Source organism: Colossoma macropomum, unplaced genomic scaffold (genome assembly GCF_904425465.1).
Source record: "Colossoma macropomum unplaced genomic scaffold, Colossoma_macropomum, whole genome shotgun sequence".
In the NCBI taxonomy this organism is placed as follows: domain Eukaryota; kingdom Metazoa; phylum Chordata; class Actinopteri; order Characiformes; family Serrasalmidae; genus Colossoma; species Colossoma macropomum.
Window position 1 is genome coordinate 9,303,368 of NW_023494808.1, and position 26,303 is coordinate 9,329,670.

Below are 26,303 nucleotides of genomic sequence, written 5' to 3' on the forward strand. Positions count from 1 at the left end.
CAAGTGGGTGATACAGCTGTAGTTCAGCCCATACGGGCTCCTTTGTTTTGTGTGTTGGTCCATGTGCCGTTCTTTCCATCAATACAGGTCATGCGTTTTATTTTAACTGTTTAAACTCCAACTGTGGGTTGTTCTAGACTTCCATTCCTCACTCTCATAGCTACAAAACTGGCACGTCACTGTTGTCTGACAAAAACATCGTATCTCCAAAATGGTAACTTTACAGGAGAAGGAAAAAACCTACTTTACTTTTAATGTAAGTCAATGGAACCAGAATTCTTCCCAAGTCATTTTGGGCCGTTTCTTTTGGTCCATTCATCATGAACTTTACACACAGTGTAAAGGCCAACAGGCATTTTCAAACTATGTTAAAAACTGAAAAACGACAAAAATGGCGATACGAGGTTTTGGTCCGACAGCAGCGATTTGTTTTTCGTATCAATTTCCGACTGTAGTGGCGAACAATAATCTTGCAGATTAACAACTGAGTAATAGGTTTTCAGGTTAAGAGTTTAACTGTACAGGAAAACTTTTAATTCCAGGTGAAAGATCAGACACAGTGGAGTCAGAAAGCCCTCCCCCACAAACGTGAACAGAAAATTACTGTGACTCAGCAACTCCTCAAATAGATTAAAGACTGGTGATGTCATAGGTTCACGGATGCAACCGCATCCCAGGTGAATATACAGATGATCCAAAACATAATGACCGCTCGCAGATGAAGCTAAAAATGTTAAAAAATCTTAGAAGTTGGTTTTGCATTTTCTGCTTCTCATGATCCAAATAATCCCAAACACATTCAGTGATGTTGAGGTCTGGACTCTGGGGTGGTCAGTCCACTGTTCAGCTTCTTTGTTTGATGTGTCTCCTTTTCTCAGTAAGAGCTTCTTAACAGCTACACATCCTTTCAGACTCATAGTGCTGAGTGTCTCACAGTGGAAGGATGGACAGAAACTCCTGTGGATGTTTTCAGATCTGAATCCAGAGTGGATCTTCATTTTCTCCTCTCTCTCAGAGATGAAAGCTTTAAGTACAGTAGTTAAGTACAGTATCTGTATTTTCGAAGCATTTTACTTACTACTGTTACTTAGTTTATTTGAATATTCTTGTCAAACATTGCACTTTGGTGTGTTTGGGTCATACATCAATGTAATAGTGAGGAATGACTCAACACATGAGGAATGACTTTTTCACATGATGCTCAACCCCTGTTAACATGGTTATAGGAGTGTTTAATAACACTTCGGGCCTGCCGGTGGGCCCATGGCTTGGTAAGGGGTTAGTAATGCTTTTGTAAAGTGTTTTAACAAGATTCTACAGGAAGCTATTATATCGCCGTCGTCAGGACCAAACCTCGTATCTCCCAAAGTGATAACTTTACAGGAGAAGGAAAAAACCTGCTTTACTTTTAATGTAAGTCAATGGAACCAGAATTTTTCCCGAGTCATTTTGGGTCGTTTCTTTTGGTCCATTCATCATGAAATTCACACATAATATAAAGGGTGACAGGCATTTTCGAATTATGCCAAAAACTGTTTTGTTCCGACAGCAGCGATATAAATATTGCACATTTTCACTTGGAACTTTTCCGAATATGGCGGTTTCTTTAAGAAACATGAAACAGCTATGAAATTGTTCCAATGAAAACATCAGATACTAAAATAGTAACATTGGTATCCAAATATAATGTTGCAATGTTGCAATGTTTTAGCCTGTTGAAAAGTCTCCTGTCACTTGTGACTCTGCTCTTTTGTCCCTCCCCCTTCTCTCACACTCTCTCGCCCTCTGTAAGATAAATCATATCTCGCTTTCACAGGCGTGAGGTAATATCCTTTGTGGCATCTAAGCTGAGCAAGATAAAACTTCAGATCTCTTCAGATATCCACAAAACGCAGGTATGTACCCCGTATATGTGTGTATGCGAGTACATGTTTGGTGTCTATGTACAAAAGATATGAAAGAAATGAGGGCATCGTCGATTCTTCTGGTGAGTAAATGTAAAACAAGTCCAGTAAAGCAATGAATTAACTTTATAGGGAGGCCGAATGTATTTATAAGTAATTTAGCAAACTATTAATGCATATAATTAGAATGAGTACAGCAGTAGTCATGTATTATTACATGTTGGATGTTGTTCATTACAGGTTAAAATGATTAATAAAAGGTTATTGATACACTGCACATGCTGTATGTTATATATGCAGCTCATTTTTTTAGCTAAAAGAGTTTGTTAGTAGGCTCACAATAAAACATACAAGTAGAACAAATATAGACTGCGGAGAACTGAATAGGTGGAATACTCAGAACAGGCTTTCTGACAAGCAAACATTCTTGTGTGCTTATCTGAGTGCAGAGCATTCAGTCATTTAACACCGAGAACTAAATGCAGCCAGACTTGCTGGTTGGGACGTTACAGGTACAGCTGTTTATGCTTAATTGAGACTTTTCAACTGCATAAAATAAATGGTGGAGATGTAAACAGAGTCATTCAGAGTGGTTTTGGTGTGAAATGCTCTGTTCTAGAGAAACTTCTGAATTGTTCACAGTGGTGGTGATAGGAACCAGACGTCTGAAGAGTTTAAGTCCTCTAAAAGCTGAGAAAGTTAGAACATGGTTTGGTTATGAATACACTGCCTGATGTCTGAGATATTCAGAAAAGTAAAAAAGTCTTGTTTTTCAGATGTACTTCTTTTTTTACCATCATCAACATTACATATAAAAACTTACGTGTGGGTTCACTGGTGGTTTTGGATAGTAAATAAAGTGGCTGTATTTGTGTGGTAGACATCATGACATCTGGTGCTTATCAGCACCACTGTAAAGAAGTCAGTAAGTTTCTCTACAGTGAACTATTTCATCTCAAAGACTGAATGTTGAAAAGTGGAATTCCCCATTAAATGCAGCCTTATGGTCAGAACTGACAGAATGAGAAAGAGAAATAGAGAAAACAGATGGTGCTTTGACTTAAAGTGATAGTTTGGGCAGAAATCAAATCTACATAAGTTTCCTTTCAACCCAAATGTAGCTGATCAGTCTAGACATGTTTGAAAAGAAGTTTGACGCTGTATGATGTACTGTTACCTTAAAAAATGGACAAAAGTACAGACAAAATAGACTTTAAGGTGCCGTGTACTACTGTGTGTAGCTATGTGACGGTCCATTTCTCTCGATAGCTGTACGTGCCAGACACTTATTACAGGAACAGTTCAGTGATAAATCAGTTTTATATGATTTTCCTCTCACCCCAAATGCAGTCGATCAGCCAAAACATGTTGGGTGTCCAACTTTTTGCTTCTTTAGTTTAGAACTGGAGCAATTAGGCTAATGTTGCTAACAAACACTGGAAGTGAATAGTCTCCCAAACTGTCCCAAAGCTTCTCTGAACCCACTCAAACCTCAGGTCTTAACTAAGGTCGCGCAGACATGTCGATGTGGTTTAGAGGACAGTATGACTTACTATGAACTATAAAAACAAAAATACTTCTCAGTTCAGCGGCCATTTGGGATAACCGGAATCACTTCTTTACTGAGCATGATTTGGTAACATTCCATGTAAGACAAGCAAAGACGGGTCTACGGGAATTCTCAATACCTTTAGTACCTATAAAATAGGTAGAGAAGCTGAGCGAGTGCACTATTGAAAATCAATACAATGTCTGCTTATGAATTTGAGCACCACCTTTTTTGCACAAATGAGCTTCAGTGACCCAAAGCTGCCATAAAGCTGAAGTTAGCTTCTTTTACAAATGTCCTATTCCAACTTAAATGGAGCTGGAGTATAGCTGCTGCACCACTGCTGACGTCCCAGACTAGATTTCTTTGTTCTATAGGTTTATCTTTATTCTTACAGTAAGCAAGCCTTAGTTATTGCTGTGCTAATGCTATGTTTCTACGTTGTGACATTTGACAACACACCCCTGAGATCCAGCCTCCCAGAGATTGAGGGAGGAATAATATGGGAAAGCAGGATGCTGTGCAGATGATAATGTTGTTCCGATTTGAGCTAAAATGAGTAAATAAGATCTACACATGTAGTTTCTCCAAATTCTGTTTGTGTAGCTTATTTGAAAAAAAAACATATGAAGATTGTTAAATGCATTTATGGGAACGGTTTCGGTGACTATTGGCTTTCATAGTTGGTTAGCATTGTTAGCCTAGCAGCTCCAGTTCTAAACTAAAGAAGAAACATTTGGGCACAAAACACGTACAGGCTGAGGTACCCGACTTTCGAAATGGTGATTCTCCATTGAAAGGAAAATGTAGTCCAGGACTAGGCTTAATCTCTGTCCAGCAAACCACAGAAACCACATAAGCAGGACTATATAGGATTACTTAACCACTTAAGCAAGGTTTAGGGCCAGTGTGATGATTTAGGCGATGTAGTTTTCTTTCAGTGTGCTCATTGCTAGCCTCCGTTACATTGCTACATTAGTGCAAAACTAAAGAACCTCATTTTACCTCATTCTGTCTTGCAGTTTTTCATCTGTAATCATGGAAAGGAAAGACCTTCCTCCGCCATACCCTGGCCCTGTTCTGAGTTACAGTGAATTCCACGCAGTGGAACAGACACAGATGGCTGCGTTTCCTCCACAGCCAGGTCAGCACGACTAACAACGTCTTATAATGTCCACTAACTGCTCTGATCCCTTTAGACTTGTACAGTAGTCCTGCCAATTCTTCACATCTGTAGAGTTTTAAGACTAAAGAAATGCACTTCATGTTTACCTAGTTTTATTCAGCTGTAATAAATTTGTTGATTAATATGTGTCAATTGTTCACTCTGAAATAAAAGTATTACAGGCTGCTCCGATGTTCATCGATCCTGTGGTTCAGCAGCCAGTAAGCATAGTCCAGCAGGCACCTCCAACTACAATAATCCAGCCTGCACCTCAACCAACTGTAACAGTAATCCAGCAGGCACCTCCACCTGCAATAATCCAGCCTGCAGTTCAACCAGCTGTGGCTGTAGTAAGTCCTGTGGGTGAGTGTCCAACGATTTGTCAGTGTTTTGTCCCTCAGGTCTAGAAGAAGAGATCACAGCCTAGTAATATGGACAGATTAGGGTTGATCAGCTTGTACAGAGCTCAGATTCTGCCAAGACAAACCATCAGCACTTCTAATCTATTATAACACACATTGCTGTATGGCAGTTTGGTGCAATATCAAATTTTCACAATTTCCACCCCTACCTGTGTGTAGTTGATCAGCCAGTACATCTTTGATGTTCAAATAGAGTGATGTAGCTAAGAAGTAATTAATGCTAACAGTAAACAGTAAATTGAATGCCTAAATTGTCACACACTGTCGCATTACAGTAATGAAGGACTATTAGTCAGATCTGAACTGATCAGCTTATAAAATATTAAAATTTAGGTGCAGGGGTTCTCAGGGACAAGGAGCGTCATTTACAAACATTGTGTGTATACAGTATATGGCCATAAGTTACATATGAGCTTTACTGTTGGCACTATGAATTCCGGTAGGTAGCGTTTTCCTGGCATCCACCAAACCTAGATCCATCCATGAGACTGCCAGATAGCAAACCGTGATTACTCATTCTAGAGAACATCTCAACTGCTCCAGAGTCCATTGGTGCTGCGCTTTACACCACTCCAGCCGACGCTTTGCATTGCGCATAGTGATCTTAGGCCTGTGTGCAGCTGCTCGATCATGGAAACCCATTTCATGAAGCACAGTTTTAGTGTTGATGTTGCTTCCAGAGGCAGTTTGGAACTCTGTGGTAAATGATGTGTGATTTTTATGCACTACATGTCTCAGCACTCTGTGACTTTGTGTGATCTATCACTTCGGGCTGACCTGTTACTGCCCCTAGATGCTTCCATTTCACAATAATACCACTTACAGTTGACTGGGGCAGATCTAGCAGGAGAGAAATTTCACAGGAAATGTGTCATCCTATGACAGTTCCACAATGAAAGTCACTCAGCTCTTCAGTACAACCCATTTTACTGCCAGTGTCTGTCTATGGAGATTGCATGGCTATGTGCTTGATTTTACTGTTAGCAGAGGGTGTCTCTGAAACACCTGAATTCAATAATTAGGAGGGGTGTCCATGTAATTTTGGCCGTATAGCGTATATGGAGTGAGTGGGAATTGATGACACCCATGGTGAGGACAAGAAACAACAACTTAATGTGGAAATGACCATCTTTACATCATTTCAAATGCTTTTATTTTAATGTCTTACTTTTGATACATGGAAGGAGACAGTTCGCATTTACTGCAGAAAACAACGCATCAACATTTTTCTTTAACTCAGGCTGACATTTTGAATTTGTGATTGGCTTTGGAACTGGGCATCCTCTACTCCGTCAGGGTATCAGGTCTTGCATTTACCAATCAGACAGATCTTTTGAGCTTCAGATTTGAAGTACATTCACATGCTAGCTCACTGAAAGCTTGGCCGAGGCAACGGCAGATAATGGAACAGTTGCTAAACAGCGATTGGAGGACAAAATGAAGCAGATGTTTAGGAAAGACGTGGGGTGTCAGGATTATTATCAGCCATAATACAATGACAAGCCTCAAATAAGTTATTTATTCCACTGTGCTGCTGGAAAAGTAAGTCAAAACGGCTGTTGATTTTTGTCATTGCACTTGGGGGCCCCCTAGTGGCTTTGGCCCTGGACATGTACTCATAAAACCCATGGGATGATCCAGGCATGCCATGCTTTATGCAAATATATCATACAGCCCCCTTCCCACCCCACCGCACCCCTGCCAGTCTTTTTACATCAGCTAATCAGCGAATCAGAATCAGAATACAAGCAGTTGGTACTTTTTCAAAAGTCCCTTGCACCTTCAGGATAGACCATCAGAAGGGGGGATTCCTCATCTTCTAGTCTTTTTCACTTCTTGAGACTACGGTGGCACCACCTTAGGAGGCGAGTCGGCATGTTCAGAACAGATACAGTGATGGTTACATTTTTCATTTTGCCTGAAGTGCCCCTTTAAATGCAGTTTTAGTTGGTAAATGTGTGTGTGTGTGTGTGTGTGTGTGTGGTTGCAGTGATTCAGCCTCGCCTGAGAGAAATACCTGGACAGCTGAAATGCACTTACTGCCAACGTGACATTGTCACAGTGACCCGATTCATCAACGGAGCACTCGTCTGGACCATTTTTGGAGGCCTTTGTATTACTGGGTGAGAACACGCGCATTCTTATCTGCATGCATACACACACACACACACACACACACACAGACACACTGAGCTTTACGGTTCCTCTGCTCTCTTTCTGCAGCATTTGGCCGTTCTGTCTGATTCCCTTCTGTGTGAATGCCTGTAAAGACGTGGAACACAGCTGCCCCCACTGCCACAACATCATCTCCATTTACCGACGCATGTGAAACTTTCCAGCTGTAATATGGGCTTCAGTCGGGTTTCAGGGATGGCCGCTGTTTGTCTCTGAGAGATAGATCTATACAAATTAGCTTTCACTGCTTCAGCAGCTTATATGTATTTAATCTCATTTGAAATGTTTAAAGAGGCCATATTTTACACTTTTCTTGCATTTTATTTTTTCACAGATGTCCACAAATTACATTTATACAGGTTTATTTGTGGGCTTGAGTCATATTTGCAATTTTCCAACCTTTCGCTATCCAGGCTGTTTTTGTTACTGTGCCTTTAAGACTGATATATGTAAATGAGCTCTGTTCTGATTGACAAAAAGCAGCCCAGCCTGAAACACTCCTTATAACTTCAGTGTGAATGGGTAAGGCTACATATATAACCATGTATATATGTAAATGGACATGTGTGGATTTATGTAAAGAATTAATTTTTTTGATATTGCAAAAATATTCAATATGAGCTGTTTCGGCTTTTGTTTTTGTTTTTAAAAAATACAAGGAAATGATATTGTTGTATGATATGGTCCCTTTAATGGAATGGTTGCCTGAAATTTTCTTCATTTTGTTTCTTAAAGACTTGAAACAAAGTGATTGTACATTGTTAATAACTTTTAAAACCTGTATAACAACTGTCAGCAGAGCGAACAAGTTCCTCAGCGTTCCAGAGCTCTTTAGTCATTTGGACTTTACCGAAATGAGAAAGTAAAATTTCTTCCACTTGTCAGATTTGCGTCTTAGAGTATGTTTGCGGCAAAGTGCAATACTGCTCCCCGTAACCTTAACTTAAAAATAAATGCTCCTGTAAATAGCAGCATGTTGTAAAAAGAATGAGATTTGAGTTTATTTTACTGATCTGCAGAGGTGGTGCCAGACTCAGTTTACCAGGGCACATGTTCAAAAGAAAGGGGGCACTGACTTTTGCAGGGAATAGGCGTAATAGTGGTTCTGGTACGGGGAGAAGGAGTGATGGTAGCACTGGTACAGGGGAAAGGATTGATGGTGGTACTGGTACGGGGGAAGGATTGATGGTGGTACTGGTACAGGGGGAAGGATTGATCTAGTACTGGTACAGGGGAAGGTTTGATGGTGGTACTGGTACGGGGGGAAGGACTGATGGTAGTACTGGTACAGGGGAGGGATTGATGGCAGTACTGGAACGGGGGAAGGATTGATGGTAATACTGTAATTGGGGGAAGGATTGATGGTAGTACTGGGTACTGGTACGGGGAAGGATTGATGGTTATACTGTACTGGGGGAAGGATTGATGGTAGTACTTGTGTGGGGGAGGGATTGATGGAGAAATTGGTACAGGTAGAGAAGAGAGTGAAGGAGTGATGGAAATACTGGTACAGGGAGTAGGGGTTATGGAAGTACTGGTACCGGGAGAGGGAGTGATGAGAAAAGAGTGGGGAACTAAACAGGAGTGCTTGTAGGGGTAACATCTACATGTAAAATATATTTTCAGTAAACCTATTTTGTGTTTAGCAGGTTGTTTACCAATATGTATAAGTGTGCCCCTATGATGGAGGGTGTGCCCTAGTACAACCCACAGTCTAGAAATGCCTCTGCTTACCTATTTTGCACATATACTCTGTGTAAAAACATTTCTGTACATACATGTTTATGAGATTTCATTTTAAAAGCTTCTCTATACTTTGTCTTTTGTTCAGGGAAACTCTCAGATTAAAAATGAATAAAAAAGCCTTTGAAGCACCTCTATTGGTCATGTTTTTCTGGCCAATGTATATGATATAGTTTTCTGTAGTCATGTAAACAGTTGTACTATTGTAACTACTACTACAGTTGTACTAGTTGTAACAAGAAAGCCTCCAAAAAAGCCAGACAGTACTTAAACCCAGACTACATCTCAACGACTTCTGACGTCTGAGCCATCTCAAATGAAAACAAGGCAGCTATAGACACAATACATTGCAAAGATGACACGTGGTGCCATTACCATGAAGAAGCAACCAAGATTGACAGCGGCGTGATTAATGGCATCTAGAGAAACTCACTAGAGCTGTACGGCACCAGACAGAGATAGCCGTCAGCGCTCTTCTGCTACCAAACATCTGTATGAGGGCCTCACAAGGGCCATAAAGAAGACCCAATAAGCATTCTTGAGTAGTCGTCCATTATAACCACCCTGCTCTCTAGGAGCAAAGACACAAACACCCCCAAGAACTACTACCCGATCACCTGCCTGCTCACTCTCTCCAAGATGCACAACAAGATCTACAACCACTTAATCAAGAATAGGATCCTCTCAGACAAAAAGAAGAGTGTCTAGTGGATGCAAAAGCACCTGCTCGTAAGATGTTGGTAGCAATACCTGAGCAGTCTTGATACAAAGTGGATTTGACAGCTTGGCCCATACCTGGATTGTCACAGTCATGTCACAGTGCACTGAGAACAACCACACACATAACAAGGTGGCCAGCTACGCCCATTGGGCCATATGTAAGCACCTGAGTGTAGAAGTATCTGAAAGGAACTATGAGCACGTCCAATGGCAAGGGCACGACCATCATACTCATAGTGACTGACCGGACAATATTAGTGAACCGTCCTGGCGTAGTGCTGCAAGAAAGAAAGGACATACCTGATGACTGACATAGCCATTCCAGATCAGCAGGAAGTGAAATGCCAAGATGAAACTAGTGCCAGTCATAGCATTAGGAACACAGAAGGAATTTGACAACCCCCAGGTCATCCATCAACAAGAGGCAAGCAGTAGATCACACTTGGGTACTAAACACACCCTAAAACTTTGCTGGGGGAATTCTTCTGGGCTGGGTTTACCGAAAGCATCACGGCACAAAGATGATTCTTACTTGGTAGAACGAGCATCATACTGAACACTCTCTCTACTGGTTAGCATTATGTCAACACTAAGATGCTTTTTGGAAACTGGACCTTCGTCTCTTGTGGATATCTGGATTCACCAGTTAGGAGGAGACTTTAACTGAAGTCTCTCCTGCTGCTCAGATGTTTCTCCTGAGAACAAGACCTCAATAAACTCACATATGTCTCCTCTGTCTGCAACTGAACTCTCATCTCTCCTTTATCTCTGCTGTGTCTCATACCTCCTTTTTGTCTGTCCTTGTTATACTGGTCCCACAGCACCTCCTAGTGCTCCAGAGAGCAAGAGCAAGCCAGCATATTGTCCCATAGTGCCACCTAGTGCTGTTATTGTATATGGACCATTCTATCAAGTTAGGTCAAACTGTGGTCTCACAGTAATAAATAAATAAATAAAATAAAATAAAAACAATGAAGTATTCAGACCTTAAATATTTACAAAGAATATGTCATGATCTATTTAAACTCAAGGCAACAGAGATAGTAATAAGCTAAATATATATAAAATCATCATTTATAGAGTACTTTTTGTTGTGAGGTTTACATGTGAAAATAAGACTTAAATATTTTTTGTTGAATGAATTTCTTTAAACGCTGAAAGATTTAGATTTGAGCTTAATTTCTAAATACTAAAAATAGCAATTGTCCCACGTTTTAATGTCACTGCTGAAACAGAGTTTTAGTACATAGTCGGAGCCTTATTTTAGCCACACCCCTGCAATCTAGAACAGGAAGTGATACTACATCCTGTCCCTCATAGCCACATAGTCAGCACTTAGATCCCATTGTTTTGAAGCACGTTTTGATGTGTTCCGAAGTCTGAAAATCACTGTGTAACATTAAGAATTGTCACTACTGAAACATATTTTCTGCAATTATGTGAACTTTTTGTGTTTCAGTTAAAAATATTTTATTTTATGTATGTACAACTGTTGAAAGCTGTGTTTTGTAGTCAGGTACAGGCTAGTGTTATTGAATTTTGATTGAAATTTACTAAAATTGTCGCTACTGAAACATTTGGTACAGTTTTGCTAGTCTTATGATTGTTTTGATAGTGATAAAACTGATTGTTCAATCAGTTGATTTAAGAAAAATGATTTATATGTTTAATAAACATAATTAAAGTGTAGAGTCACTCAAAACTAAAGGACAAAAGTCACACTCTCCGTTCTGGATTTTGTCCTTGGCCCTGTGCTTGTTCAATGTTTGTACAGTCCCTGGTCCAGTCCCTTGTCCAGTCCTATTGTGTGGACTGCCTTTTTAATATGGCGGGGTTTATGCGCACAAGGCTGCTGATTGGGTAACACCTCTGACACACAAGTCAAACAAGAGGACGCATACCTCAAACTAGAGGTCTGCTCTTCTGCGGATTCCTGCTGGACCTGCAGGACCCATGACATTATCTCGCAGCACGGGACAAATGCGGGACAAATGTTTAGTGTTGTGCGTGGGAGCGAGTGGGAACCAGCCCACTGCAGGTGGGAGCAGGATGAAGCATGCATGAAGAGAAATCCCGCAAGTTAACGAATAACGAATAAAGTAGAACGATCACTAAATCATCTACATAAACAACAAAAAATGATGACAGTAAAACAGCTAAGATGAATGAAGTCATTATAAAGAGTTGCCAAGCAACCAATCATGTGAACAACATGCAAATTCTCGTAGCTTACAGAGATGACAGAACCTTTAGTCTGACGGCCACAGCTGCTGAGTGCCTGTTATTTCAGCAGAGGACAATGTATTTGTAAAAAGACTATGTCTGATATTGGAAGTCAGTTTGCCTTGATGGAACTGCCCGGGTAGGAGCAGGACAAAACATTTTGTTTGCGGGCAGGGGCAGGACAAATAATTTTGATTTTCTGCGGGAGCGGGTGGGAGCAGGATTGAAAAAACAGTTCCATGTAGACTTCTACCTCAAAGCCTGTTGCACACCATTTCACACCGTTTTGACAAATTATGTTGTTCAACCCAGAAACCATAGCGAAACTTTGAGACTGAACGTGCCTCAGCTCTCATGCAGTGTGTCAAAGAAAACTATTTGATTGAGTCTCGTGGACTGCGGAAGCTTTTGTGGTCATTTGTGGACTGTTAGTGGTCAAGTGCGTGTGAAAAAGTTTGAGAACCTATGATGCAGAGAAAAGACTTTTATTTTGTTTAGTCTTTAGTAGTAGGCTTGTCTATAAGTAGCCCCTTTTGTTTCATTATGCCTTTGTCTGCTCAGTGTTTTACTTGGTCTTACTCAGTCTTGCAGTCTTCTCCGTTTTCCAGTGTTATCTTCTGTTTGTTTGTTTTTTTATTATTATTATTCTCAGTGTTTTGTTTTCTTTATATCAGTGTTTGGTTTCTTTTAAATAAATCTGCTCACACACACATCCTGCCTTAATGCTGCTCACTTCATGGTATTTTCATTTTACTCAAAACACTTCTGTCTGGCTTCAGTCTGCATGTGTTACAGTAAAAGGTCATGTAGAAAAGCTGTATATCAAACATATATCAAAGTACTTCATGCAGCGGCAATCAAGTCACATATCTGCTTTTATTGAAGTCACAGACATATTTTTATTCATATATAAACACATAAATACTTTTGTTATCCCTTCTGTTATGTTCAGCTGTAAGGAACAGCAGTAATGTTCCCGCGTCAAACTGACTCAATGTGTGTTTAACCATCTGAAAGTAGTTAAACATTTAAATTTCAATTGCTCAATTAATGTCAAATTTAATTCATATTTAATTTTTCCACTTCCTTTTTTTCTTTAAAAATCATTTTCAAACTTTCTTTCTGTACATTGGCAAAAACTACATAATTAAAAAAAGATGGCTCTTTCAAAGGTTCTTTAGTAAAGAAAATGGTTCATATAGAACCGTGAACACTCAAAGAACGCTTTGCATGATTAAAGGGTTCTTTGCGTCATGAAAGGGTTCTTTAAACACTTTTGAAAATGGTTCTATATAGCACTAAAGAAGGTTCGATGGTTACAAGCTTAACATTGTAACAGTAGCAGAACCCTTTTTGATGCTATATAGAACACTTTAATCAAGCAAAGCGTTCTTTGATTGTTCATTGTTCCAAATAGAACCATTTCCATTACTAAAGAACCCTTGAAGAACCATCTTTTTAAGAGCGTAGGCATTCAACACATTTGTTCTGTTTATTCTTATTTAGACTTTGAAAGGGTTTCATCTTCCAAACATTATTAAGCTTATTTTCCTGTATTTTTAAACTTTGAAATGGGTCAGTTTGATGCAGAACATAACAGGAGGGTTAAAATATAGCAAAATAACAGCTCAGATGAACTAAAGGATCATTTTTCCATCAACCCAAATCTCACAAACATTTCAGCTCATCAAGTGCTGTTCCACACTTACACGCTTCTCTTTGAGAGTCTACTGTCAGTCAAAGTAACATGATCAAACTCTTTCATTAATTTGTGCGCTAATAACTTTATAACTGATTGAGATCACGCTAATAAATTGGGTGCCACAAAAATAAGAAATCAATTTTGGGGAAACAAACTGCTTTTTAAGTTTGGTATCACTGCAGGATTGAAAAACATTCATTTCAGCACATCTAAACATGTTCTATCTTCTATACATTACAAAAAGTAGAAAAGTGAAACTGTGTTCTAGTAATTGCTCTACTGGTTTAATAGTTTATTAATAGACACCCAAAGTTATCAAGACCTCAAAATTTAATTAAAACCTTTCCTAGAGATTAGTTTTTATAGAGAATACACATTTCCTCACTGATTATTTTGAAACTCAATATATCTTATCAAACACCATATTTGTAGACATCGTCATATCAGACAGGAGTTCTCCAGGTCCTCTGGGTTCTCCGGGTCCTCTGGGTTCTCCAGGTTCTCTGGGTTCTCCAGGTTCTCTTGGAGGATGAAATCAGTAATAACGCTGATACACTGAAAAGAAAGATCAGAGAAATAGTTAAGTAAGCTCTCTGTGAGTGTGCAAGTGCTTGTCTTAGATATCTTTACATTTTCATACCCAACCCAGGCAAATTCGTGTCTGATTTCAAAGGGATGAATAACTAAAGAAACACAAAAACACAGACCCTGAACCTTGCAAATTCAAATATGAGTCTTTATTATAGTTTCCTATTATATTTTTTAATTTAAGACAATCTTCATTTTCACTATAATTGACACTTTTATCATAATGTAGTTATGTTATTTGTAGTTTGGGGGGAGGAGCATGGTTGAAACCCCTCTTCTTCCAATCTAACGCCCTATAAATTCGCATCCTCACCTTCCGTTCCTGTGGCAAAATGTTTGCAATCGCCACTGAGACCCACCTCTTTCCTGTTCCTCAGTCCTACAATAGTCCCACCACAGCTAGGGGGTCTGGCCTTCTAGTTACAGGCAGAAGCTGCCCTGAACTCCAGCCTAAGTTCTTAGAGTTCCCCCATCCCTCAACCAGTTTTCCCTTATACTACCACCACCATGTTGAAGACATGGTCTGACCTCACAAACAAGATATTTGTATTGCAATGCTATCATAAGGAATATACATGTTTCCAGCCCACTCCTAAAGTCCTGAAACACTCACCCACTCCATTTGCTGGCTGTTGGTAGACTGTGACCCCTGGCTGAGCCACAGCCTGGATCACTCTTGGCATAACCTGGGGCTGGACTACATGAACAGCGGGTTGAACTGCGGACTGCATCACAACGGCTGGTTGAGCAGCTTGTTGGTACACAACAGGAGAAGCCCCACCCTGAATTACCACTGCTGGCTTTGGAGCCTGGATTAATGCTGGTGAGCCTGAAGATTGGATTATTGTAGGCTGGGCCGGTTGATGGACTATGACCCTGGGTTGAGCCACCCCTTGAGTGTATGCATACATGATGCGGATGTATCTGTGGAAGCATTGAAAAGCATTTTGCAGTAACTGAATGCATTTTTAAGGGCTAAGTGAAGTCTGTTGATGTGTAAAGGAACAAGTAGGACTAATGTAATTGAAAGCATTTGCATGTTTGTCCAGGGCTGATACACTTTCTGTTACAACAGTCTAAATTACCACAGCTACCTCTGGGAGGAACACGAAGATGCCAGTCATTACTGAGTATTGTGCCGTCCAACAAAATAAACTCCCAGCTCCCTTGTCCTCACACTGTACACCTAAAATGGTGTTTAGATTTCTGTATAAGAAATCAATATCCTGTATCACTTGTTCTTGTTTATATGGCAAGACGCAGCTGCATTTTTATCAGATGTTGTCGTGTGCGCTGTGCAGACCTGCTGTTACTTTCTTTAGAGGGTTGTATGATCAGACGTCCAGAGGTGGGCCTGGGAACAGTGGGAGTTCTTTATACTATAATTCAGAAAGGAGGAGGACGAAGCCAGTCTTATTACACACTAAGGCTTATTTTTCAGTAACTATGGGGATTTCAGTGTAAAGGGGTTGAGTTATTCTTAGGTTCTAGATGTGTGTAACACAAATGTGGGCCCACCGGCAAGCACTAGCCATTTAAGGGGTTAACCAATGGCAGTTTTTTTCTAGGGATGCATTGATATCATTTTTAATGACTACATTTCTTAGTACTTATCAATAGAGATATTTACTTAGAATTAAGCTAGTGTTCGTGTAGATGAGTGCAATGTTCAACAATTTAAGTCATTCAAATCCAGCTGATTTTAACCCTCTGGGGTCCATGAACGCACCTGTCGTCACATTTGGTGTTTCTATATTTGTTTCTGTATCTTTGTGATTATACAGTGCAGAAATACGGTTCAAACATATCCTGAATCTATAGAGTCACCCTTTTAATTCCATTTTTCACGAGATCATACATGACTCACATCTGGAGTTATGAGGCTGTAAAGAGGGGCTGAGATACACCTCATCTCCCTTTAACCATGTGTAATTGGTGGATTCGTGTGTCCATCTACGTTTTGTGTGAAAATGACCAGCAGACACTCTAAAATCACTAAGGACTGACCCATCACATCGGAAACCCTTCGTTCTTCATTCAGTTGACATCGGAGACGCATGTGAAATGGCGTACAAAGAGTTTACAGCAGCTTAAGTTGCTGCAGCGTTTTTCGAAAAGTAATAAATAATGGAGCATTTTGATATGAAACATATGGGCATTATGGTATGTGCAACCCAGAAGGTTAAATGACATGCTTGCATTGCAGTGAAGAAAAGGAACTTCTGTACACCAGTAAGAAAAGTAAGTTTCATAGTTTTGATCGCGGCTCCTAATCTGTCTCTTTCAACAAATAATGCATCCAAGGAACTTCTGGAGATTTACATCTTGTTGGAATCTTTTTGGCTGGTTGAGCTGTAGTTGAGTGTCCTCTAAAGCCAGACATACACTGTGTGATTTTTGAAATCTTGTTCTTTTGTGACTTGCATTGTACATTTGAATAGACCATCATGTATGGAAAAAGCCTAAGATTTATATGACCACTGCATAAAAACGCTATGTCTGATTGACAAGCTACATGTAATGCAACTCTACATACAGCTCTGTCTACAGACAGAGAAACAGTGCTCACCAGAGTATTGAGCAAACATGCTGAAAAACTGAGCTACAGCAGCTTTGCTGTCTTGTGCCACACTGTGCACTGAAACTGTACATGGCAGGACTATACAGTCTCTCTTCAGCCATTTTCCTAAAGACAGTTTTCAAAAATCATAGAATTAACATTTTACCTCACAATTCTATGCAGTCAAATCGAATGAAGTCAGCATTTCGCTGTTGTTGGAACAAAACATCGTATCTCCAAAATGGTAACTTTACAGGAGAAGAAAAAAACATAATTTACTTTTAATGTAAGTCAGTAGAACCAGATGTTTTTCCAAGTAATTTTGGCCCATTCCTTTTGGTCCATTCATTGTAAAATTTACACACAAAAGTATTTTCAAATTCTATCAAACAAAATTAAAAAAGGTGGTTGTGACTGTGTTTTTGTGTGTTTAAAATCACACAGTGTATTCCTGGCGGTAATCTGTCATGGTAGAATGTTTGAAGTGACCGGTGACTTTGTGTCTGACCTCTATGGAGTCAGAAAACACTCTCATTCTCTGCCAGTTTGAGTCAATTGTTCATTAGCGTGGCTGCGTACACTAGGCTTTCATTGCCTGGCATCAGCTGGAATCGGGTGCTGGTATTGGTGCATTTTTATGAGGAGTATGAGTAAATGATCATGGCATCAGCCCAACACCCAATACTAGTATCGATATTGATGTATCCCTAATTTTTGCCCAATTAGGCAAGGCAACAAATCCTTCTGCTATTGGAAATATTTCTTGAAAAAAGGGAACATAAATGCATCTTGTAAGATTGTAATGTTCATGTACAAAAAATTTCACTATTCTACAAGGTGTGTTCTTTAATACATTTTAAATATGTACATATATCCCTTTATTTATGTATGGCTGTATTGTTTGCATTGTTTATTGATCAGGAAATGAATAAACAATATATTCAAAGAATATGTGAGTGATACAGCATAATGTACTGAGATATTAAAAGAAAGATACAACATTTTTTTCTCAGAAAATTAAGAACAAAAGTAATTGTTGCGCTCCATAAAAAGTAGATTGATGCATAAAGCAAAAAAATCTGAATTAAATAGAGTAGAAAGAGTATTGCCTGCACACTGTTATAAAAGTCGGACAAGACTACCAAAAATATCTTTTATTCCATTAAATATAGTACACAAACCGAGCAAACGCTTTTTAGGATCATTTCAGTTGAGCAATTTTGAGGCCAAGAAACAAAACGAACAGAATTGTCCATCATGGACTGAATAACTCGGTTAATAAAGCAATAAGAAATCAAAGGCTGTGCATTACAGTGATTTTATCATGAGTAAGGGTGTTTGTTAGGCACGATACACAGCAGAGTAAAATACCCTTCACCCATAATATAATCACTGTCACTCATGACCTACATTGAGAAGTCGTTTAACCTGTTGCTCATCTTTTAGTTTATCTGGCTGATCAGCATAGTTGTAGTTCAGGAAATGAGTTGGTCCATATGAGCAACGTTACAATCAAAGATTATTTGTTTAAGAGCGCTAGGATTTTTGTTGACTTGGCACAGTAATACAGCATTGAACTGTTGACAATGACTTTGAACTTAACTCAGTCAGTTGGATTTCATAACTAGGATTTAGACTAGCTAAACATTTTTCAGTGTCTGATGTTTAAAAAAACAGACAAACAGAACAGTACTGTGGTGTGACAAAACAGTCTATAAGCTCTTGACAATCCATGGCTGTTTACTTATAACGGAATAAGTACACTTTAAAAGCACTTACAGAAGGAAGTGGCTGTCATACAATTTCAAGTTCAGTAAACATTGCATAGCAAGTTAACAGAACAATAATTTAAAGTGGAATAAAATCTAAATTTGAAGACACGTTACTCGATTTTTTAACTTAAAACTAATAGTTACAATGTGATTAATAACTGAATTATTGTAAGCACTTCATTACAATAAGCTTCCAATGGGATAAATAACTCCTCTTTCATTCTTTATTTGTATCTTTTTTGTCAAGATACTATAGTTACTGAATATAAGAAAGTGTAAATAGCCCCTCACACCTAAAAACACTGAAAACAATGACATACCTGAGTTTTATGTGTCGAGTTCTTTGTGTGGCGATTTCGATGCTTCCCTTCTCAGAGCTGCGAGGAGACTGTGCGTGAACAGAGGAAAGGTCGACTGTGTGCTAGATAAACAGATTAAAGCAGAAGCAGAATGGGCTCCAGCAGCATTCCAGAACAGGTTTCTCTCTCTGCTTTTACACAGGGAAGAGAATGCCAGGAAAACACTGACACATTAACCCTTATGCACAAGGTTTTAAGGCAGCACAATGTTGTGGCTGACCTAGGTGGGTCAAAACCTCCCACACTGTACAGCACTGGGGTATTGGAGGCCCAGAGGTGGGACGTGGTAAAGCAAAGCACTTCATGTCTCTAAGAACTGAAGGGGAGAGATGAGAACAATGAGACGGACACTCTGTGGACAATCTTTAACCAGTTAACCAGTTAACCAGTTAAAACGTACATATTAGTTTCATCTGTTTGGAAATGAGGACACTTTCACTTTTCTCTCTCTATCTATTGTCTTGCTTTGTCACGAGACAATGTTCAGATGAGCCAGTTTGATGTCGTTTTGTTTCTCGGAATTCTGTGGAATGACACAGGTGTGTCTAAAGCTGTACAGGCCACCAAACAATCCCTCAGATACAGCACGTCTGGAAAAAATGTAAACGTGTGTGCATTTAACAAAACAACTGTTTACGCATGGCTTAAATTGCGGTGGAACAAACCTGATCCGGATCCAGCTTGTCCTCGACTGGATCAGGGCACCTTGTTATATACCGTGACATTGTGGGTTTTCCCCTCCAGGGTTTTGACAGGGTGATATTTTTTCACATTTTTCAAACATTTCTCTATGTAGGTCATATGAAGTGAGTAAACAGTCATATGAAGTGAGTGTCAGACACTCATAAGGTAATTTGTACTCTAAAATTTTCTGTGGGTTACAATTCGGAAAACATTGAATGTGTTTACATGCACTCAGTAACCCGATAACCGCAGAAAATCAGATTTTGTCAGTAATCCAATTAACGTTTTTTAACGTGCACTTGGGTAATCAGACAATGTGAAAACTCCTGGTCTACATGAGTCAGGCAGTAATCGGATTTCTGCTTCGCAACCAGCCAATAAACTCGCAGAAGAAGACGTGACGTAAACATAATGTAAAATTCGAACTTCATGCCGCAGCTTTTTTTTTTAAAACATTGAGTTACGTTACCTGAAAATATGAACACACATCATCTAGAAGATGAAGAATATTTAAATCCTTCATTTCGTCAAGCATGTATTTGGTTTCAGTGTCGCTCCAAAAGTGTTTTGCTGCGTCTCGCGACGACGCTGCTCGCTTATTTCCGGTACAGCCGTCTGTTTTGCACATGCGCAGACTGAGAAATCCGAAAGAAATCAGAGTAAGAGTTCACATGCACTGAGAAATCTGATTACTGAGCTAAAATCCAGCCTCTTTATCAGATTTCTTATTCGGATTTCTAGGCCTTACACTGATATTAAGAAATCGGAGTGTGCTGTTTACATGACCATTTGAATAATCAGAGAACTGCATTATTGAGTGCATGTAAACACACTCATTTATCATAGTGCTTGTTTTTCAGAGCACATTGAACAAGCGCTTCATATTTCCCTCTTAATAACCTTATATCAGTTATTCCATATTTAATGCTCTTTTGCACTGACGCAGCTTCACTTCAATAGCAGCTCAAATGTGCGAGCAACAAAAAAGTCTTAAAATCCCGGCTGTATCTGAAACTGAAGTCTCGATGATTAGCTTCCTTTGATGTCTCATAGGTCAGTGTCTTAGAAGGCCGCATCGTGATGAAGGTATCTGCAAACGTTTGAGACGCGCCTTAACAGCTGTGATACATCACAACGTTGCCAAGATATGGCAGCTCACTGCTTGCCGTTAGCATTAGCCTTTAGCATCTTTTACCCATAAAAACAGCCTTTGAAGAAGGCTAACATGCTGAACTTTTAATGAAAAAGAAGTATTGTATTTGTACACAAACCCCCTCCAGCCTCACGGCGGAACCGCACCGGCAGCGTTTTATACAAACATTAGATCCTGACATGACGGGTTGCCTTGCCTTTATTACGTGTGAGACTCAGCCATAGAGGCCTCTGACCTAATCACAGAGTGACACCAGTCTACAACCACTGGAATTAAACTTACAGGCCATCAGAATCAGCTACCAAAACTGTTTCCCTCACAGATAGATTTTGAATAAAAGCAATAAAGTTATTTTTAAGGTGCAGTAAAAGAGCTCAGAGACAGATATTACACATTTGGAGGGTACAGATCACACAGTCCTAAAAGTTTGAACACTCCCTGGTCAAATGACACATTTTGTTGATTTTCTAAGTGAAAATAAGTAAAGACATCCTCTACAGAGAACACACTTAGGTGTTATATGATATTTTTCTCCCAATTTTAGTGCACAAGTTCTATTTATTTGCAGAGTTGAACATAATGGAAAAAAATTAAAATGTAAAATATAAAATGTGCCATAACTTTTGCACACCCATATGGAAAAATATATGTCAAATGTATTTGTCACATATATTTTTGCAGTGTATGTAAATGGCCAAAAATACATTTGCTGAATATATTTTTAATGTATTTAAATGTATTTATTTGTATTTGTTATAGTTTTTTTTTATTTTATGTATTTTTAACAGGTTACAGGAATAACTAAATATACATGAACTGAATGAATGGTACTGACTTTGTATTAAGCAGGATACCAATGTGGTAAGACAGAGCTCTCACACAGTGTATTTCAAATAAACAGGATATCAAATCATAACTGCAGTGTATCAATACCTACCACACTTGCTTTTGTCATGTTAAAGGTTCATTTGCTAATATTTAAAACTGAGATACAGGAATACAAATTCATTTCAAACAGTTATCCAAACAGTGAAGTATTTTTCAAATGTTTATAATAAATATATGTACATACATTTATTTTTGTATGATACATTTGTATGTACATTTCTAATGTCAATATATTCTGAAATACATTTTAGTGTTTGGAATGCATTTCATTGTGCATTAAAATATGCAGAAGAGTGTTCTCTGCAGAGGAGGTGTTCACTTATTTTCACTTAGAAAACCAATAAAATAAGTTATTTGAGCAAATTTACTGTACATACGTCTGTAATTGTGGTGGCTGTTCGTGCCTTTAACCACTGGCATCTAATGAACATGTGACTAATGCTGCATTCATGACGCCTGATAGCTTTTCAGCTCAGAGCTTCCTATTTCCCACCTCAGAGTGCCCCCACTGGTCACAGTACATTAGCATTCATGTGGCTGCTGAATGCTAATAAAAGGCTCTTAAAAGCAACATTAGGTAACAATTTTATCTAATAAAATAACAACTTTAAAATCATTTTTATGGTACAGTGACTCATAACAGGGAGAATGGAGTGTCTCATTGCCACTCCAGGCCTGGAAAGCTTGCTAGAGCACTATGTAACTTTGGAAGAGCTGGCATGAAACCTACGTCACACACCAACAACTCCGCTAGCTATAAGAAGTAGCTCTGTAATTCCCATATCGACATCGTAGCAGAGGCTGCGAAGAGACAAAAGAAGACATTGTCGGAGGAATATGAGGAAAGGAAGAGTGACCAAGAAAGAGACAGACAAGAGCAAATCTTGGACTGGCTTTTATGTGTTGGCAAGAGCTAAAAGAGATAAAAGGACGCCACAGTATTTCAGCAGAACTGAAATTCTTTTGTTTTTCTTTTCATGTTCATCTCTGATGTCACAATAAATAAAACTGTGCAGAGTCATAATTGTGTAAAATCCTGTAATATTACTCCACCTCGTCAGTCGACAGGGTTCTTTCTCTTCTGATGTTGTCTTTGCCGATTCTACGTCCTTCAGCTTGTCAACAAAGGCAGGTGCACAGCTGTCCATGACGGGGGCTCAAAGCATGATTTGTATTATTTAAAGATGAGTTACACTCCACCACTGTAGGGAGATGTTATTACTGTTATTGTTCAGTAACTACAGGGACTCCAATGCAAACTCATGGAGCTTTTCTTAGGTTATTGAAGTGTGCCTGGTAAAGGGTTGAAAAGCGTTTACACTGGAATTAAAAAGAAAGTGGTTTGGTTCATTCATTTTTAAATGGATGTAAGCTATGACAACTCACCATTAATATAGAGACAAAAATGACATCATAGCCCACAGTTTGGTCAGTTATCTCACAACAGATCGACTGAAACTTCCAATCCAACCACTGGATTAGAATAACATGCACAAACAGAAACTTGAAGGTCATCTTAAAACTCTCAAAACATCCTATTACTACTAGTCTACAGGCAATGTCACAGTAATGGCAGGGAATTCCAGCTAGGGGAAGTCGGAGCTCTTGAAAAACTGGGAACCCAGCTGGAAAAAAAAACATTGTGTTGCTGTTGTCTCCTGATGGTTTTGTAAGGGTTTTGGCTTTTTTAAAGGGTTAATATCACAGTGTAATGCTTTATCCTAATGCTTTAACAGGTGACCAATTGCTGATTCTAAAAGCATTTGATTAGAGAGTAATTCTGGTTTCTAAAGGTCCTTTTTCAGCAAGGAACTGCGAGCTGGAGAGTCGTGATTTTTTACACTCGGAAGTCAAAAGCATGGTCATGAAAGCAGCATGAACAATGACGTTGAGTGAAACACAATACGTGCTTTTGTTTTCTTTGAAATGGTATTTGGAATGTGGTACTGTCAGATATAGGTGCACCACAGAAATCTAAATATCTTATCTTGATGTCCTTTCTTGGTCCATAAAACACTACTTGTTTCGTTTTCTCTTTAAGGTGGCATTAAGTGCAAATGGTTTTAGGTTTTTTTTAGGTAAATGCAAATGGTTGCCAATTTTAGCTACACTACAAATATTTGATCAGGTTGTCTTTCCTTCTTAGCCTGTATTCTTACACTGCAAGTAACTGTATTCTTTAATATATACTTTAATACAACAGATTGCGGTAAGGAATGGTGCACTTCGAGAAATGCTCGTCCAGCTTCTTGATTTTTACAGTATTTAGCTTTTATTTGCAGGTTATACTGGAAAAGTGTTAACTTATGACATTGTGTGGATTTATGTACCAAAAAACAGTCATAATTCATTTTTACATGACCATCTGTGGCAGCGTCTTGTGGACTTTCAGACGTTTTTCAAATGAAAATGCTGATTAAATTGTGCGTTGACAGTCGCTTTTCTCGTGTGAGTGTGCATTATTTAAGACATAATTCAAATTTAAATGCAAAATGTGTATTTGCATTTGCATTTCTGTATATAATGGCTGGAAAGCAAAGTGCTTTTAATATTTCATTGTTATTGTCTTAATGGTTCCGCCCAATGACAGCTGGGATAGGCTCCAGCACCACACCGCGACCCAGAAGGATAAGCGGTTTAGATGATGTATGTATGTATGTATACGTATGTATGTCTTAATGGTCTGACTCTGATATTAAAAACGGAATAACAATCACATTTGCAATTGCATTCGCTCACCATCGCGCTCTAGCTCGTATTTGCAATTGCATTTTCGCTGTCAACAAGGCTAGCCGTCAATCAAATGCTGTGGGCGGGATGTCAGGAGGAACTTTTTAGAGGAAGTGATGTAAACTTTGGGGTACTGCTGCCAAGTTAGATAAAAGCTTAGATTTTCCATATTAACTTTTTCCAGCCATTATATACAGAAATGCAACCACAGATGCACATTTTGCATTTGAATTTGAATGATGTGTTAAATAATGCACACTCACATGGGAAATGCAACTGTAACCATTGTGCACCATTTCATTTGCATAATCGCAAATTGTATCATAATTGCAAAAGTCTGGAATTACTGCCATATTTTCCAAACTCTCTTTATCAGTTATAATTAAACAGTCTGTTTTTGTTATTCTGCCTTCATGACAGATGTACATAAAAATTCCTCATTCAAAAAGGAGATCAAGCTGAAACACTGCTTGTAACTTATGTGTGAGTAGACGGAGCTGAATAGGTGAAGATATGCAAATTGTTTGTGATTTTATGATGTCACATAAACAATGAGTGTGTTTGCATGTACTCAGTAATCATTTTTTGTGATGTTCAGTTCATGGTGTGATTGATAAACAGTACTTTGTCACTGTGAAAATATGTTTGTCTCCCTTCTTAAACTATACAAATGATACATGACATTGATTACGTTCCTTCTATAAGCTCTATCCAGTCAGGCCTAATGAAGCTAAAGGGATTCTTTCTTGTGTGTTTGATTGTAACCAGAATTGTAATGAATCCCATCTGTATTAAGCAGAAAAACAGGGCCAACAGAGGTGCATCAAAGGGTTATTACTCACTCTTTTACACTTGAGGAGTATATCTGTCTGAGTGCCTGAACAAAAGAGAAAGTATATGCTAAATGAGAGAGCAGGTAAACACAGATTTTTCAATAAAATCTCATATACAGTCCTATTCAAAGTCTGGTTGCCTCTGATCAAAACAGGGAACACGCTTACATTTCTCTGCACATTTTAATGCACAAGGTTAACATATTGGAAAAAAATACTGACGTATAACATGTAGTAAGAGGTATAAAATGTGCAGTAACTTTCACACAGGACATTTTACTACTTTTACACCCCAGTATGTTAAAGTCAGCAAATAAACAGTAATTGTGCATTAAAATGATGCACCATGGGGTGCACAAACTTTCCCAAATAGCAAATGAGTGCTGACCTACACTTGCTACCTTCATTTGGCCCACATACCGCCGTGGAATGACGGTGAGGACGTCGTCTGAATCAGGGTGAAGGAATGTTAACTTACTATTTTTTTTTTTTCTTGAGTGTGTTTTTTCTTAACTCTGTTCTTACGAGAAAACTCATGAGACATTGTTTTTCTTCAAATAGCTTCGTAAGAATGATCTTATTTTCTTTTCTTAACTATTTTTTAAAGAATAATTCTTAGAGGAAGTGGTATTCTTGAAAACATTATGTTCTTAAATGTTTCCTTAATATAGCCTCAAACTTAGGCTGTAAGAGTTGACAAGGTGAGCATCTAAATTTATCGCGATCGCTGCCTCTGCTGCTCCTGTCCGTCCTCGTTTGTCACCCCACAACTATCATATTTTCCAAGGGAGATTTTTTCCGGTTGGCTGTTTCTTCCACCATCACCTCTAGTTCTTGTTTGCTAAAGACCACCACATTAACAGTTTTTTTAAAGTTTTTTCTTAAGAAAGTTTTTGTGAATCCGGCCATTGGATATTCAGGCGCATTCTTACTGCTGAGACACACTGTGTTTTTTTTTTCAGATCAACAAAAAATGTTACATAGGTCGGCATACTGCTGTATCTCAGCCAGAACTCCCAGATCTGTTTTAAAGAGAGTTCTACTGATTTCTTATACCTTCCACATATTTGACCTGTTAGGATGTAAACATACTTATTCAGAGCTGTGAGAATTGTTCACAGTGGTGGTGATAG

At 38.8% G+C, this 26,303-nt stretch overlaps 1 protein-coding gene and 1 long non-coding RNA gene across 2 annotated transcripts; one reads left to right on the top strand and one right to left on the bottom strand.

Annotated features, from left to right (window-relative positions):
- Positions 1-1,760: 1,760 nt before the first annotated feature.
- On the top strand, positions 1,761-7,466 carry LOC118798113 (lipopolysaccharide-induced tumor necrosis factor-alpha factor homolog). The gene is made up of 5 exons (XM_036557461.1): positions 1,761-1,895; positions 4,476-4,597; positions 4,793-4,981; positions 7,031-7,163; positions 7,264-7,466. Exons 2-5 carry the CDS (start codon positions 4,492-4,494, stop codon positions 7,367-7,369), a joined length of 534 nt encoding a protein of 177 aa, XP_036413354.1. The 5' UTR covers positions 1,761-1,895; positions 4,476-4,491; the 3' UTR covers positions 7,370-7,466.
- A 5,808-nt stretch (positions 7,467-13,274) lies between these two features.
- On the bottom strand, positions 13,275-19,114 carry LOC118798114. Its single transcript, XR_005005977.1, has 3 exons — positions 18,844-19,114; positions 14,805-15,115; positions 13,275-14,158 (listed from the first exon to the last, which is right to left on the bottom strand). It is a non-coding gene; the product is annotated as an uncharacterized LOC118798114 (long non-coding RNA).
- Positions 19,115-26,303: the final 7,189 nt, after the last annotated feature.

Excerpts from the sequence above, each read along its gene's own strand:
- LOC118798113 (XM_036557461.1), top strand. The coding sequence starts at position 4,492 with ATGGAAAGGAAAGACCTTCCTCCGCCATACCCTGGCCCTGTTCTGAGT. Across the intron at positions 4,598-4,792 it reads TGCGTTTCCTCCACAGCCAG|TATTACAGGCTGCTCCGATG; the intron begins GTCAGCACGACT and ends CTGAAATAAAAG. Across the intron at positions 7,164-7,263 it reads GGAGGCCTTTGTATTACTGG|CATTTGGCCGTTCTGTCTGA; the intron begins GTGAGAACACGC and ends CTCTTTCTGCAG.